Source organism: Echeneis naucrates, chromosome 13 (assembly GCF_900963305.1).
Source record: "Echeneis naucrates chromosome 13, fEcheNa1.1, whole genome shotgun sequence".
NCBI classification, from domain to species: Eukaryota; Metazoa; Chordata; class Actinopteri; order Carangiformes; family Echeneidae; genus Echeneis; species Echeneis naucrates.
In genome coordinates, this window is record NC_042523.1 from 6,688,059 (window position 1) to 6,705,409 (window position 17,351).

General features: G+C 39.7%; 2 protein-coding genes across 4 annotated transcripts in view; one reads left to right on the plus strand and one right to left on the minus strand.

The window, feature by feature from the left end:
• fndc3a (fibronectin type III domain containing 3A) overlaps positions 1-1,004 on the minus strand; it is a 43,912-nt gene extending 42,908 nt beyond the window's left edge. Inside the window, exon 1 of the mRNA XM_029517157.1 lies at positions 577-1,004. The gene's annotated coding sequence lies outside the window, so the exon portion shown is untranslated. The remainder of the gene's footprint in view (positions 1-576) is intronic.
• Positions 1,005-2,392: 1,388 nt separating this feature from the next.
• Positions 2,393-12,689, plus strand: rcbtb2 (regulator of chromosome condensation (RCC1) and BTB (POZ) domain containing protein 2). Of its 3 annotated transcripts, XM_029517356.1 has the most exons (12): positions 2,393-2,586; positions 3,675-3,809; positions 4,578-4,728; positions 6,480-6,646; positions 6,730-6,888; positions 7,310-7,417; positions 7,548-7,690; positions 7,972-8,162; positions 8,928-9,054; positions 10,722-10,861; positions 10,956-11,086; positions 11,204-12,689. In XM_029517356.1, exons 2-12 carry the CDS (start codon positions 3,684-3,686, stop codon positions 11,342-11,344), a joined length of 1,584 nt encoding a protein of 527 aa, XP_029373216.1. In that variant the 5' UTR covers positions 2,393-2,586; positions 3,675-3,683; the 3' UTR covers positions 11,345-12,689. The 3 variants fall into 3 exon arrangements, 2 of the variants coding, with proteins under 2 accessions (XP_029373216.1, XP_029373217.1); XM_029517357.1 differs by lacking the exons at positions 2,393-2,586; positions 3,675-3,809 and adding an exon at positions 5,529-5,563 and having other exon boundaries at positions 4,680-4,728; XR_003841405.1 differs by lacking the exons at positions 10,956-11,086; positions 11,204-12,689 and having other exon boundaries at positions 8,932-9,054; positions 10,722-10,857.
• Positions 12,690-17,351: the final 4,662 nt, after the last annotated feature.

The window sequence follows — 17,351 nt, forward strand, 5'->3', positions numbered from 1 at the left end:
ATTCCTCATTGTTAGGGATCAGACAAAAGTGTAGACGAAATACCCAATACATAACATTAAAAACACAAATCTTCAGTGGTTAATGAGCTTGCTCTTCGGGTTAAGTTAATTGGTGTAATGAGAAAAATTCATCTGGTTTTACGGCCAACAGGTCAATGAGGAGGTTGAGCTGGAACACCTGGGGGAATGATTTCTTCAGTCAGCTTTACGTTGTTCAACAGCTGGCTTTTCATTTCCACCATCTTTGGAACTCAACTTGCCTGCTGTCACTGTTTCCAGCTCTGTCTATGGGGTCCAACATGTCGCAAACACAAACACCTAACTCAACGTTGGATGCTAATATTCTTTATTCGCCATCGCTGAGTGAACTCGGTTGGCTAGCTCTTAACCTGGACAACTGTTTACTTTAGCTACAGGTATTTGTGCGTGTGTTTGTGCGCGCGCTTGGCGTCATGTCATGGCTGTTGGTTACCTAACTGCAGTCAGCTCAGCCACAGACCGAAACCTCGACATTTATTCTGTTAGTGTCGGTAACAAAAGTGAGTTATTACCAACAGCGCAGCTAGCGTTACTCACTTAGTCAGTCGGCACAGCAGCAGCAGCAATCTGGACCAACACGCCGATGCACAGTGATGATTCCTCTGCGGCTCTTCCCCCAAAAAATGTACAACGTCGGCGAGCTCCAGTGGGCAGCTACTTTCTGCAACACCTGAGACGGATAACTAGCTAGCTACCCAGATAAACACAGGGCAAGGCAAAATGTGGCATGCTAGCGTTAGCTACCTAATGCTGCACCGCTAATAGTTAGCTAGAAGAAGATGCGCTTTTTTCCCGTAGTACGAACGACGATCGCTTGTATTAACTACACCTAAAACAAATAGAAGTGAGTCGAGAGCGACGGCGACGGAGCCAAGTGTCGATAATCTCAGCCGAATCGCCAATTTTATCGAGATAACTTTCCATCCAACCCTGCTCCTTGCATAAAAGGCAAGAATTTCGCCATCGCTTACGGGGCACTCTGCGCATGCGTACTACTGGAAATCATGACGAATTCCAAGATAGCCCGGAGAAATATTACAATTACAGTCACGTTCATTTAACGTGGTTCATACCACGGGAATTGTTGATTGTCAGTAAAATGATAATGAACTACACGCCTTCCCACATTTACATGTCTTTAAGGAAAACCTTAAGGTTGACGTGTCTGTGATCGGTTCGTCCACCAGGTCAGTCGCAGTGAAGTGTGTGTGAAGCGTGCGGGCCGGCGAGAAAAAGTGTTAAAATTATTTATTCTCTGAACTCGCCTGACCCAATCTTGCAATGTTGCCTTTTAAATAAACAAAGATCACGCTGAAACTGTGTAATTTTAATGAAGAAATTCGGTCCACCTTAACAGTATGGCATCGCCTTACAGGGTATTATTAGTGTGTTCATTCATTTTTACTGCAAGGAATATAATTAAAGTACCAGTACGTAAACTCTCGTTGTCTTAAAATGCACTTTTATCAATCAATCAATCAATCAGCCTATCTATCTATCTATCTATCTATCTATCTATCTATCTATCTATCTATCTATCTATCTATCTATCTATCTATGTAGTATTATTAAATTCTTAATTCATTTAATCTGTGCCACTATATAACGAATATAATATAACGAAAGTCAAATATAGCGAGTCTGGATACCAGGACGTGATACAGTAGATGTCTCTACCTACCTCTCTAAGTGTCAGGAACGTCATACTGATGTTTATCAGATAACATCACAATGACAATTAACAGTGTCTGAATTGAAGCAAACCCATTGTAATATTTTATTTTTTAAGGTATTTATATTGACACACGCTATTGATAAGGATTAAAATATTTCCTCGAAGTTTGAATTTTAAGGCACAATTTGTTCTTCTTATTATACATCTTATTTTTTTCAAAAAATTACTACATGCACACGTCAGTGTTTGCAAATTGTGACAAACAAGTGCGTGAGTGTGACGTGTAGCCACTAAAATGGGACCTTTCCACTGCTCCACCTGCTGGACTTTATGAAGGAGAACCGTGTTTCTTCCGCAAACATAGTCAACAATATTCCAGATTTATTTCTGACGAGCCTACGAGAGGGATTGAGGGATTGTTGAGAGCTGGTGTCTGAATATTACTTGACTTACTTTATTACTTATTACTTATTGAAAAACAAGAATACTAATAAATAAGCAAATAACGAAATAGGAAATCAGAAACAATAAAGCAAGTTAAGGCTTCCGACTTCCTGTGAACGCACCACGCAACTACAGGAAGTACGGAGATGGCAGGTCTGTGTGCGTGTGTGCGCGCGCGTGCGTGCTTTTTTTTTCTTTTTTTTCTTTTTTTTTTTTCTCCTTCTTCCCCACAGCCGCTGCTGTAGCGATTAAAGCTAACAACAACAAGGGGCAGCCACAGTAACAGGTGAAGTCAGAGCATGTGAGGCTGCCGGGATGATTTCACCGACTACTTGAATGGCCAGATATGTTGGCTGGCGATCTCTTCGTCCCGCCGTCGAGCAGACAAACGCCCCTGCGGACAAAACACTAGCTACAACAACCGCGAGGTAACGTCAACAGTTTGAGCCCTCGGCGGCATCGAGACTTACCCCCATAATTAGCTAGACGGCAGTTTTGTTTTGTGTGTTTTAGCCGGACAGTGTCGTTGTAGTTGATAGTTAGAGCTTATTTTAATGCTACTTCAAGTTTCATGTTGTTAGCTTGTCCTTGTTAACCTCAGACACAACGTGTCTCTTGTTTTTGGCGTTTTATCGCGTTTAGCACTTACTTCTCCGGAGTCGAACAGCTCAGTTATGCTGTGTGGATGTTGGGAGAGGTTATATAACTCAGATATAGATGTGTTGGTATGAATATATATATATATATATATATATATATATATATAGGGGGGCGTTATGACATGTTGATACGACCTGTTTTCAGTTATCCATTAATGTGGTCTGGTCCTTTAAATTTAAAAGTGCACTCTTGGCTTACGGCTTTTGTTAAGGGGATCTTATTTTACTGTTTTAGATGTTGCAGAAGAAAGAAAACACAGAGGAGGTAACAAAACCTGGAATTCACTTTTTCTGCCTGTTAACACAGGTTAACGGGTTTACCTCAGCCAACACGCATCCATGTTTTTATCTGCCCACCAAACTGGGCTCGGTGCCCGGTGCCTGTCTGTGTCCCTGAGGTCAAAAGATAGTAAAAATCTGGTGGATAATTTATCCGCTCAGCTTTCAGTCTATGTGTCTGTTACTGCAGACTGTGCAATACTCCATTTCCAACTCACAAGACATCTCTCATTTGACCGTTTGGTCCCGTTTGCACCCAATCATGGTTTTAGTAACTGGGACCAGGAATGACTTCAATGTGACAACTTCAAACATAAATGTGTGTGACTGTGACTCATATTTTTTTTCTTTTTACTTTTCCACAAAAATCATCCCTGCATTTATGAAATGTTCCTTGAGTACAATGTTCAGGGAATGTATAATAAATGCAGCTCTGGTTGGTTTTGAGCCAATATGTCTTTCCAAAAAGGCCTCCTCCCACATTTCCAGCTTTGTAATGTTATATTTTGGAACTGAAGTATCTGGATGACTCATTCACATCTGTTTGACTTATTTTTCTACTTTTTTTTTTTTAATAGCTGAGTAGTATGCTGGACGTGGGGAAGTGGCCAGTGTTTGCACTCCTTCCTCCTGAGGAACTACGGCTTATCCGGCAGGCTTGTGTCTTTGGCAGTGCCGCAAATGAAGCCCTCTATGTCACAGTTAATGATGAGGTACGACTTAGGCTTTAAGCAATGGTTCTTTAATCCCGTTGTTTACGTTAAGATGTTCCGCATGACTTAATAGACTTAATTCCTTTTTTATAATACAGATTTGTAATCACTTTTTTCCCCCATTTAGTGCTGGATAGAAAAATGCTGCAGGGCTATCCCTCTTTGGTTGATACAAAATGCAGTTCCAGACACAGGGATAAGCAGATAGAATGAAGCTATCTTTAGCTGTACAGGCCTAATACCTCAGCAAGCGCCATTTTTATCCCATGGAAAGGTGGACAGCATCCCTCATCTTTCCTCCCCTGCTCATTTGTTTGTTCCTGTTGACCAAACAGTTAAAATGCCTGAGCAGTTGATTGTGGTGTATAAAGGATAAACACAATTCAGCAGATTTCACTCCAGACGCCAGTAAATGTTTCTGGTAACGGAATCTCACAAAAGATTACATGTTGGCTGCAGATGTGGTTTAATTTGGCTGTGAATAACGCTGGAATGATTCCTGCATTAATCAATGAATCTCTCAAAACAAAGCGACTCGTCAAAGTCTGCACTAGCAAATTATGGGCTAGAAAATTAATGAGAACAATTTTAAAGTAACACATTGATGTTGAAAATAAATATTGACAACTATGTAATAGCATTTCCAACATTTTAACATGTTCTCCCAGAATATCAACTAACCAGATATCAGTTACCACCAGAAATTTGCATACATGTACCATGCAGTCATATCAGAAGCCTTTCAGCAGTGATGTTTGCTATTTGCAGGTCTTTGCTCTGGGCACAAACTGCAGTGGCTGTTTAGGGCTTGGAGACCTTCAAAGCACCATCGAGCCACGCAGGATTGATGTCTTGTGCGGAAAGAAGATTGTGTCCCTAAGCTATGGAACAGGACCACATGTGGTTATCGCCACTGCAGGTAATCCAGTTCAGAAAACTTTTTATTTTACCCCCTGGGGCGAAATATTTTCAGAATGCAGAGGAATGAAATTCCAGACAATGAAGTCACCAGATGCAGAGGTCTTAGAGCCTTGTTTTACAATGAAGCTGGGCTGTTGCTGCTCAAATGTTGTATCAAAAATGTCCTAAATTAACATATAATGTTGGAAGTTGTAAAATATTTATTAGAGTAGGAGACTTTAATTGTTGACTATGAAATTGTTGTGGCGAAAGGAGGTGGTTTAAAAGAGAAATCAGGTAATCCGGACACAGGTGTCGGATGGGGAATCTCTTTATTCACATCGGCCCTACTAACAACATAGTCAGAAACAGAACCCGCACAACAAAATGTGACATGCTTCTTATACTTTTAAAATAAAATGTTTTGAATTGTATGGTAGTATATACCTGTTCTGTATAATCTGAGTTATTTTTTAATGCTAAATCAACGGCACAATTTAGATTAAAAAAGCAGCAAGAATCTGTTTAAGGTAACCTGAAAGGACCAATAAGTACTAGACGAGCTAGACAGCCATCTCTAGAAGTCATGGCTGAGCCACACTTTTCAACGCAGTAGATGTTTTTGTAGCTTTCTCAAATTGTGCACTTTGAAACTGTCAGAGTTGTACAGGCTGTTCCTGCCACCTCACACTTAATATTTGCTCTGATATGCACTGCCATCTGTGAGTCCTTACATAGACAGATGTGTGCCTTTCCTTATGAAGTCCAAGAAAGAAACAGGTCTATGATGCTAAAACATTCTCCTCTCCTGACGTATAGTATAGACCTGTTGGAACTCCAGGCCAACTCCGAAGGTATTTTTTCCCCCTCTCTTTGGCACCCTCTACTGATGTTATACATGCTTTATAAATTGTGAGTAGCCACAGTGTTGGTGGAAAATGTGCTGGAAGAGGCTGGTCTTGTATTTTATTGGGAAGCCTGGTACCCCTATCTGTCTCAGCCATTCATCCTCCTGTTTCACTGACCTGTATGTGTCTTTTCTGTCTCTGAGTGAGGTACCTTACCACTTCTGCAGACATTTATTGGCATTTCCTCATTGGATGGTATAACTGTCACATGCATTTAAAGTCTTCTCTTTCCCATTTCTGGTTACAATGCTTCCTAAACGCTCTTGGGTTGAACCTAGCACTTGCTCATCTTTCCAAGCCACCAGTTGTCCTCAGGATCCTGTACATATATACCTTATGTATAGGGAGAAGTTGTTGGGTTAGGTCATCAATAATGCCTGATTGTGCATTATTGGCCATATGTATTCATTGTTTGCTGCTGGTATGAACAGCACTCCCATGAAATAGTGTGTGGGAGATTGGATGGATGTGATGACTTTCTTTATTCCACATTTTAACTGTTATTTCTGCTCAAAACTTCCAAAACAACAAATTTGATGCAATATTATTTAAGATAATTCAGCAAACAGATTGATAATAGAAAATACATGCTAGTTGCTGCCTTACTAATATGATTTGGCTTTCAGTCTCTTTCAGTCTCTTTCAATACCTGTGGATGTGTGCATGTTTCTGCCGATTCTCTATGAATACATTAGCTTTATCTGTTTGTAACTTCCAGTTTAAGAAAGTTTTCATTTCACATCCAATTTTAATGAGAACAGTGCTGAGTCTGTAAGGTACATAGCCTCACTGATTCTTATCTGTATATAAAATATTAACCAATGTGTCAAAAACAATAAATGTTTGCCCTGCACCTGTGTAGATGGAGAGGTGTTTGCTTGGGGCCACAACGGGTACAGTCAACTGGGCAACGGGACCACCAACCATGGATTGACCCCTGCCCTGGTGTCCACCAACCTCCTTAGCAAGAGGGTGACAGAGGTGGCCTGTGGCTCTCACCACACTATTGCCCTCACAACTGACGGAGAGGTAATTTCATCTGCCACTGCTGTCTTGCTTTCTGCTCAATCTCTGCGTTTTGCAGACAGTGATTGATTTGTCTTTGTGCTCAGGTGTATGCATGGGGTTACAACAACTCAGGCCAAGTTGGTTCAGGGTCTACTGCCAACCAGCCGACACCACGCCGGGTCAGCAGCTGCCTGCAGAACAAAGTGGTGGTTAACATAGCCTGTGGTCAGCTCTGCTCTATGGCTGTTCTGGATAATGGAGAGGTAATGGGTCACATCAATCTGCACATGTCAACATGAATAAGTGAATCAGTGCTTTCAGCAGGTTCACTTTTTGATAGTCAGTAGCAATTAAGCCATTTTTGAAGGCATGCAAATAAAATGTGTGTCACACCCAAGATATTTAGTTCATTAAAGAGTTAAGCAGGTTGTACATAGAAGGAATGTCCCACCAATTTGTGATTTACCTTATTCTTTAGAAGCAGAAAGACTACTTTTTACCCTGACATAATGCTCTCGTGCCATAGTGCTGTTATGGTAGAATGCAAATTTATGTAATATATGATAAAATATAAAAGTTTCCTCTTTTTTTTTTCATTGAAATAGACACTTTGTTTCAGTGCAGACCTCTGAATCATTGCTTTGATACAGTGCTTGCTTTGTCTGAATGTACCTCCTTTTGAAGATCTATGGTTGGGGCTACAACTGCAATGGACAGCTGGGTCTGGGCAACAATGGAAATCAACAAACACCATGTAGGATCGCTGCTCTCCAAGGAGTCAACATAATCCAGGTAAGAGCCCAGAGGGATCAGAGAGAAATTTATAAAGCTCTGTGTGTTTGTTTGTTTTTTGTTTTTTTTTATTATAATTACTTATTTTACCCTGCGTTCTACTTAATCAGAATCTTCACTCTATATGCAGGTTGCCTGTGGATATGCACATACATTGGCACTTACAGATGAGGGCTTAATTTACGCCTGGGGGGCCAACTCATATGGGCAGTTGGGAACAGGCAATAAGAGTAACCAAGCTCTCCCTACTCAAATAAACACAGACAAGGAGAGGTCAGTACCTTTTTTTTTTTTTTTTTAAATAAATGTTTTCATCCTGGCCTTTCTGTCACCACAGCAGGTCACAAATTGCTGTATGACTGCATCCTGTGAGATAAATTTCTTAGTTAATGCCTCAAAATGAATGGTAAAACATCACAGAGGGAATACAATATTGGTTGCTGACTCTTAAGAAATATCATCCGACCAATGGTCCTCACAGCCTCTTTGCCGTACACATTAGAAGGCGATACATGAGTAGAACTTCGGATTTTATATTCAGTTTCTTTCTCTAGGATGGTGGAGGTGGCTGCATGCCACACCAGCCACACGTCTGCTGCCAAGACACAAAGCGGGCAGGTTCTGATGTGGGGGCAGTGTCGAGGTCAAGCTGTGGCCAGCCCACACCTCACCCATTTCAGCACCACAGACGATGTGTTTGCTTGCTTCGCCACACCAGCAGTTACGTGGCACCTCCTCTCAGTGGGTAAGCATGGTTTTTTTAATTAAAAAATCCTACAACTAAAGGACAGCATCAGAGCTAATATCCCCAATAATCAGTGGAATTATGCGAACCATTTGACATTGTCCTATTGATCTTTTGATAGGTAAGAGGTAATCATACCATGTAGGATCTTTGTGTCGCAAGTATAAATTCCTGGAAGTCGTCTCAGAAATAAACAGGAAAGCAAAGTTTCCTGTCCTTTAAAAATAAATAAATAAATAAATAAATATTATATATATATATATATATATATATATATATATATATACACACACATATACATATACACACACACACACACACACACACAATGATGAAAAAGTGTGTCCAAACTTTGGGCCTGTACTGTATGTCTCATACATCTGCTGATTGATTTTTTTTTTTTTTTTTTTTTTTTTTATGCTTAGCTGAACCTGGTAAACATTTCACCTTCAGATCTTGTAAAAATTAATGAAATGCCTCTCTTAACTAACAACTCATTGAATTCAACAGCATTGCCATAAGCTGCACATTTTTCTGTAATGTTTGAGGAACAAGTAATTGACAATTGACAAGACAATCTATTGTTGTATCCTGTATATATGTGCTGTATCTCTAAAGTAAAATCCAACAGTCAAAGACAAACAAGGAAAAATCCATAATGTAGCACTGGTCCAATTTCAAACAGCATCATAGAAGAATGATCAGCTATTAACTATTCAATTCTATTAATTTATTTTTATCATTCATGTTGTTTATTTTTGTTAGACAGTGATGATTATCTGACTGTGGCTCAGTCTTTGAAAAAGGAGTTCGACAGTCCAGAGATTTCAGACCTGAAGTTCTTGGTTGATGGGAAGTGTATCCATGTTCACAAAGCTCTACTGAAGATCAGGTATGCCAAAAAAAACAAATCAACAACAAAAAAAAAAAAAAAAACAATTGAGGATATGTGAATATGAAAAAAAAAAAAATCACATTGTTTACAGATTGCAGTTTTTACTTACTTATATTTCAATATATTTTTGAAACTTTTTCAGTGCAACATAGAAGACTTGAAAAAGGGACCAAAAACCATCCAGTCACATAATATTTTGAGTAGCTAGTCTTTGTCTGGTGAGGTGCACAATCTGTGCAAACATTCTGAGTTGTACTTGCCTTTTTTTAGAATGTACCTCTTGTCTTATTGTGGTTTTTCTTCAGAGTAACAAAAAAACCAAAAAATTTATAGATCCAGATGGAAATAGAAAGTGAATCTCCAGGTTTTCCTCGCTGATGTTGGGCTGCCTCTTTTCATTCGTTTTGACTATGTTCTTTTCGTAAGAACTGATTTCTTTTCCTTTCTTTCTCACCAGAGCTGCTTTTCCATCCTGACTTCAATTTCTTTCACATTCAGAGGTTGTTTGGTCATGTGTAATTAACTTCAGGGGAACAGAAACACACTTTGATGTTACAGACTTTTGTGGTTTTTAAATATAGATTATAGAACAGGAATGTGTATGTTTTTATACATATATTCTCTGCCATGTTCCTTATATTTGAACACCATCTGTTAAACAGCATTTCCTCCTCTTTCCTGTTAATGTCATGTGGAAGTAAAGACAGACCCGTTGTTTCCCGTTTTTCTTTTTATAACCACAATTGGATACAAAGTATCTGCGTTCCGGTTCGTTGCTCTTTTGCACTGTCAGTAGGAAGGAGCCAGACTGTCTGCGACATCAACCGTTAGCTGAGACATTCACACGAATATGCAGCAGCAAGAAACGCTTGCTGTGGCAAGGTCACATGCAAATGATACGTTTGAGATGCACTTAATGAATGAGGCACTTGTTTGTTATTTCAGCCATGACATGAAACCAAATGATAGAGAAGCCGTGTTTTTAGCCTGTAGACATTAGCAGTGAAGCGAAATTGGTAGAAAAAAAAAAAAAAAGAGGTCAACAGTATTTAAAATGCAGACGGCCGTAAGGAGCAAACATGGAAAAACCCTGTGGGTTAAAGTTGTTGGCAGAGTGCCTTCACTTTTCCTCAGGAGCTGTGTAATGGCCTGAAGTTTGAATCATAAGTTAACAGTGGATGAATTTGTAAAATATCCATTCGATACACTCTAGCAATAACAATTATGGTATATTTAAAGACACATTGTTCCTGCCATGCTGCTTGTTATGGGTTGTTAATTTCGAAGCCAGTCATGTATTGATGGAATTCAGATTAAGAATGCATGGGAACAAAATTATGATTTTAATAAAACTCAATGAAATGGTAAACATAACATGCTAATAAACATGTCGCTACAACAACTAAACTATATAATGTGTTTAATTAATTAATAGTAACTAAGAACTATTTTAAGTTATATTTTTGTTTTTATGAGTGGTAACCATAGAAACAACGTTTTTACTTCACTGGCACCGGATTCCATTGATTCCAGTTCTTGGGAAGTTGTTTTTGAGTCACAACACTTCAGTGAGCAAAAATAACCTATCATTTAAAATAAACAACAAACAAACAGGAATTGGGCCACATTTACAACGTCACATGAAATGTTTTTTCCCACTTTAGGTGTGAGCATTTCCGTGCATTGCTGAATGAAACAGATGAGGATGCCATAGAAATCCACCAGTTCTCATACCTGGTATACAGAGCCTTCCTGGAGTACCTCTACACAGACACCATTAACCTGCCACCAGAGGATGCTATTGGTAAGCCCAGAGAAGTGCATGCACTGAGAGCACTATGAAGGGAGCCACTGTGTAGGTCTTAAAGACACTTACCTGTGTGTGTTTGTGTGTGTAGGATTACTGGATTTGGCCACATTCTACAGAGAAACGAGACTGAAAAGGCTGTGCCAGGAAACAATCAAGAGAGGCATCTCAGAGGAGAACGCCATCACTCTGCTCTCTGCTGCTGTCAAGTATGAGGCCCGGGTAAGCTCATAGCCCCTGACACACAGTCAGAAATGCTGTTGGTGGTGGTGGGTGCCTTCACAGTAGCTAGGCAGTTATCCTCCTCAGCACTGACCAGACAGCACTCTTCATTTTTAGGATCTGGAGGAGTTCTGCTTCAAGTTTTGCATCAACCACCTAACAGCTGTCACGCAGACCCAGGCCTTTGCAGACATGGACCACGACCTGCTCAAGAACTTCATTAGCAAAGCAAGCCGCTATGGGGCCTTCAAAAACTGACTAGAGTGCCCCAGTAATGACACATTCTACACTAGGGTTAAGCTCTCTGACATGTTGAGAGTGAGCCCTAGACCAAAGTAAACGAGAGGCTGGTCAGCACCTCAAAGACTTATTGCTGGTGATGTAAACACTGGAGGAGAAATTCATGTCAGGTTTCACTCACTAGCCGATGCCTCTGTGCTGCTCCTGCCATCGTAAACCTTGCCCAAACACACTGCTTGCTTGACAAGGGGAATATTGGATTACACCACTAGTCTACACCACTCCAGCCACAAGCAGACAGTGCAGTGAACAAGTAGAAAGATGCACCACAGTGGTTTGTCTGCTTGGCTAGTTCTGTTTGCTTCATTTGTCACCAGACAGATGTGCGGCATGGCAACCACCCAAGAGATGATAACTGAATATACTGAATATGGTTTAATTTTTTTCAGTAAGTAGATGAAACGGTGGGTGCATATATCACATTGTAGAGTCTTATCACTAGTGACAGGAAGCAATCAGCAACAAACAAGTCAGCCATGAATGAATATTTCACATTGTGCTGCTTTACTTTCAAGCCTTGATTCTCAAACTTTCTGGATTGAGAAATAGTATTTAATGAGAGAAATTGCACAAGCTGTTCTGTTTTTACTAAATCTGCATCTTGTTTCTTATAAATCTTGATCTGTTGATAATATCTGTGATCTTGTTACATTTTTGCCACGTTTTGTTTTATATTGAGGGTGTTCACCTTTGCCATCCAAAATTCTGGTTGCCGTTCAATGTTTGTATTGATTTAACATTTGCATTGTTTTGCTGTAGACGGTTGCCCAGGCCACCGCAACAGACTGACAAAATGGTGCAGTTGCATTACACTCTCTGAGCAATGAGGCTATCCAACTGCATGTTTACTTGTGTTCAGATTAACCCTCTATGTGCAGCTGAAAACAGTGACCTATTTGAGCATACTGAGTCATGTTAATGATGTTACCCTGTAGATGCAGGAGATTTTTTTTTTTTTTAATTGCAATTTGGTATGTTTACAAAAGTTTGATTATTAACTGTATAATTTTTTTTAATTATGAATATGTTGGCAGCAAACTTCTGCTACATTTAAAATGTCTCTCTATCTTACCCCTGGTAGCACCTCATAGTAATGAAATAGTGCTATGTTAGTGTAAAGGCCAGCTGTGGCTGTGTTGGATTTCAGGTCCAATGTAGGACGGAACAGTTTTTAAATGCAGTGAACATATTAAGTCTGTCTAAACAGATTGTAACAAAATGCTTTTATTTTAACAAGCTAATTATTGTAGTTTTTCTGGGGTTGTTTTTTTTTTTTTTTTTTTTTTTTTTTTTATATATATTTTGATAATCACTAAAAAAGCCTGTGTTCTCAGTTTGTATGGGAAATTCTGCAAAGTACTGACTTTGGCACTAAAGGTAACATCTGACAGTCTAAAATGTATTAAAATAAATAGTTTGATGGATGTGTTACTTTATTTATCGTTGCAGTGTTTGCATTCTCTGTTGTGGAATACTTGTCTTTTAAAAACAATATAATACTGAGAGGGGGGGGGGAAAGGCATCCCCTATAGAATCATGTTTGCATAAATGTCTAGCATGCAACAAGTGTTTAAAAAACACAGGCTGTGATAATTCTGTTTTTACCAATTTCAAAAGACTCCCAATATTTCTGATTGTTCTGCTGAACACCTGCTGAGCAGCCAGCCCACACATGAAGTGCTTTAACCACAAGATGAACTCTGCACGCAAATGCTACTTTAATTGAGGCCACTTTACTCTCTTGAAAAAGACATGAAAGACACTTCCTATGCTACTGACTGACTGACTCAAATGTAAGCAAATAAAAGCCTTGTGTTTTTGGATTCTCATAATCCAGCTATGTAATATTGCATTTTATCATTCCCAGAGGATATAAGGGGATTTGAACACGTGTGCGACAAGTTGTGAGATTGCAGTCAGAATGGCGGATGCCTTTCAAATCATAAGATTTTTGTGTCAAAGGAGCTGGTTTGTTTTCTTATACAGTCTCGACGGAAAACTACATATTCTGAGCCTGTCGGTGTGCTGACCCCTCAGAGACAGAAGGTTTGGGGTTATTGTGATGAAAGCCAGATCAGCAGCTCACAGATGATTCAGTTACTTGGTTTCCAGCTAATGGCCACTCTCAAAACAAATGAAGTTAAATTTATGGGCAGATGGCTTTCAGGATATGGTTCATTGTGATAAGAAAAATAATAATACAGATAACCATTAACAGCATAGTCAACAAGACTAAAGAGATAAGAATGTTACTTTGTCTTTTAGTTTACTTGGCACAAAAACAATAGAGTACAAACAACAATTACATCAGCCTATTAGATTTCTCTTTTAATAATGTATAGTAAAATTTTCAGTCAATTAAAAAAAGCCTAAGCCTTATAGATGCACGTGGTTGTTGAGAGTTGCTACAAAAGTAAAAGGAAATGAGAGATGGCATACATTCATTCATTCATTCATCTATCGTGAACTGCTGATCCATTTCTGGCACACAGCACACAGTTGGCACTCTGCTAGGCACGGACTCATTACACAAAAATAAATAAATAAACTAAAATAAAGACCTAAGTTAAAAAGTTGAGAAGTATTCACAGCAAGAAGACCTATTTCACATACAAAAGTAAAATCACAAGATCCTAAAGTGATTATAAATCCTGACTAAGCAGAATTACTAGAATTAGCACTACTTTTATTTTGCTGTAATAGACCAACCCTGATGCTTAGTGAGGCAGGATATTTTTAGCATGATAGCATAGATCTACATGTCGTGCATTTCAGTTTGCTTGCCCTCTGCTCACTCTTACTTGCTCTTACCATTCCTCGATCAGCTCAGCCTGACCAATAATATCACACCCTTCTGTCACGCGAGTTCAAGGCTGCTTGAATTTTGTTAGTTTCCTTTCCTGGTATCTGTAAAAGCTGTGGGAAAACACCTACTGACTGGTCTTTACCTCAAAGATCACTTCAGCATCTCAACACTTCACATATGGAAGAGCCTCCTTCTTAACACTCAACTAGATTGATGAGATAACAGCCAGTTCTCTCATCAGATTGAAGTCTACTGTGTAAAGCGTGGAAATGTAAATGATATCAGGAAAAGGAATTCACAACAATTTATTTGAATCTATATAAAAATAACTTTTCTCAAAAAAAAAAAAAAAAAGAGGAACTACAGACACATTAGCAAAATATGACTGCCTGTTGAATATTGATAGTCTAGGTCCCATTTTTAATTGAGATCCAAAATCATAAATATTACGACTGTGATAATTCATGAGTGTTGCACGTGAGAGTCTGAGATGCATGTACACTCACTCGCCCCTTGACACTTTTACACAACAACTCATCTGTTGTAGAAGCGAGTTAAGTGTTTAGTGGTTGATGGAAGTCACAGTTCAAAGCCTGTGATTATCTCACTCATTGGGGGAGGCAAAGTTGATAAGGTAATAATGATAATGTGGGTATGCTTCGGGGGGGTTGGTGGGGAGTGTTTGTTTTAAAAAGCAGTAGAAGGCCTCAGGTTGATAGGGCATGTGGGGGTGTACTTGAAAGATCCGTAACAGACTCTTTGCTTTCTTTCCTGTCATCTCTAAATGCCAACATTCTATTTTAGTCTATCAAATGGAACAATATTATCAATCGATGAGACAAAAATTTTTAATGTCATCCTGGTGACATTAAAGATTCCCCTTCGTGACATTTATTTTGCAACTACACACAAGATTCACATAACTTCTCTCTTTGCTCACGTTTGTGTGTGTGTGTGTGTGTTAAATTCCTGTCAGGCCTCTGGTCTACATTCACCAGAGTTTGTTGCTGTGTTGGTCCTGCAGTCCTGGAGGGGCTTCCTTGGCCACAGGGGGGAGTTTGCTTATGGTTTACTGGTTTGTTTGTCTGCGTATGCCAACACAAACGTTCTTGCCGGCCCTGTTTCCAAGGTGAAAGAAAGAGAATCAACTAAAGGCCCTTTTGAGTCACAGCGAATCCACAGATGCCCTTTTTGTTCAGATGTATTTTGGTTTTGAGATGCTTTCATTTGAGATGCTTCATTTTCATCGAATACAGTGATGGTGCACCCTGAGGGATGGAGCCATTAAGTTATTTCTAATTAGCTGTATCGGTCTCATGACCACAATGTGCCACGATGGATGTGGCCATAGCTAAGTGTTCTTAACCTGTTCTCTGCCTCTCACTCTCAGGACACACATATCCTCAGTTCATTAGAAATGGAAAGTAAGTTGATGCCCGTGTTAATAAAGCAAAGTTGGCCTGCTTCTGTCAATTCTCATGTCGTCATCTGATTTGGAGGCCCATGTCTCTCCACTAATCATCACATCGCACATCGCACAACAGCATTGTGTCACCTGCTGTCTTTCACTGGCATTTCACTCCTGCATTTGAAGGCATTCAAGTGTTAACCTTGGGGGTGCCAGACTACTTCCTGGCATTGTGAGAAATTTAACAGTCGAGGAATTTCAGGCACATGTTTTTGTTTAGCAACCGCATACTTGCATGTGAAGAGCTTGTTTTTATGTGCTGGATGGAACTATTTTGCGAGTCAAAGACAATAGTACAGGCTCTTCTATTTTCTCGAACGTTTCACTCCAGCCTTGATGGTGTTTATTTTGTGGAGGTCTGACAAAGAGAGGCACACTGGCCATAAAACAGCCTCTGTCTCTTTGATTCTCTCTTCCCTTGTTTGGCTATAGTTTGTAGTTTGTTTATTTTGTGAAGTCAAAAAAAAAAGAACCAAGAACCAAGAACCAAGAACCAAGTATGAATTTGTGTCATGTTTGTAAACTAAAGCACACATCACTATCACTGGAGCCGTTTCCACATAGGGAAGTATTATCGGAGGCAATTAAACGCAGAAGACTGAGTTATCTTTGTAAGCACGATTCTATGTAAATGTGAAGCACAGAGGATAGATCTGGCAGGAGAAAAAAGGATTGTTTGAAATGCCACTAACCATCGGTTCAGTAATGGGAAACTCGAGCATCTCCTGTACTTCCTATTTGAAACAGTAGCAACACAAATGTAAATGACTTACAATAATCACTCACCAGGCTGCCGATCAAAAGGCTCACAGCGCTTTCAAGCTGTCTGAGACTAATTATTTATAAATTATAAACTTCAGATACCTCCCTTCGAAGCTACTTCACTTGCTACAAAAGCCCCAGTGTTTCTGTAAGCAGCCAAGTTGAGATTTCCTGTTGAAGGGGAGCTTGAACGCTGTGGGCAGAGACCAACACGGGGCGGCTATAGAACCACCGCGAAGAGAAAGCGCTCTGTTCCAGTGTCCCCTGTCAGAACATAACACTGCTCTACTTCAGCCGAGACTTCCCCACGCAGGAACACACACACACACACACAAACAAAGCTCAACAAGGAGACAGTTCAGTTTTCCTGTGACCTCCAATCAGACCTGTCTAAGAAGTCACCGCCAGCAAATGCAGGGGTGTGCTGACCCCATCGCCTGGCACTTTTGACCCCCTGTCTTCACTAACAGCTCAACTGATGAGGAACAAACAAACCAAGCACCGACGTGATTGACATTTTCGTCTCTCTCAGCATTGTGACTCCTTGCTTGGAATAAAGTGTCAATCTGACAAACTGCAAATATCAGCAACTGTTATTCAGTTCTGTAATATTGCCCAGTTTAAACATTATCAGTCATCACCCCTTTTCTAAGCTTGTGCTGCATCTCCCACTGAGTTGCAGTAGTAATAATTTATTTATACAGTACCTCTAAAGGGAGCTTTAGATAAAATTTAAGAATAAAAATGATAAAAATGAACTCCAAAGTGTTACAAAACAGATCTAACAGTGGATTAAAGTAACCCTAACCATAACCCTAATAATGGGGGAGTAGAAGGGTAAATTCAGGAAATCTGTGGGGTTGTGTTCAACCAATGATACTGTGGTAGTGGTAGTATGGGGCTTGAGAAGTAACAAGAATGCGTGTTGA

Coding starts and splice junctions, on each gene's coding strand:
- rcbtb2 (XM_029517356.1), top strand. CDS start 3,684: ATGCTGGACGTGGGGAAGTGGCCAGTGTTTGCACTCCTTCCTCCTGAG. Junction 7,418..7,547: donor AAGGAGTCAACATAATCCAG/GTAAGAGCCCAG, acceptor CTCTATATGCAG/GTTGCCTGTGGATATGCACA. Junction 9,055..10,721: donor AAAGCTCTACTGAAGATCAG/GTATGCCAAAAA, acceptor TTCCCACTTTAG/GTGTGAGCATTTCCGTGCAT.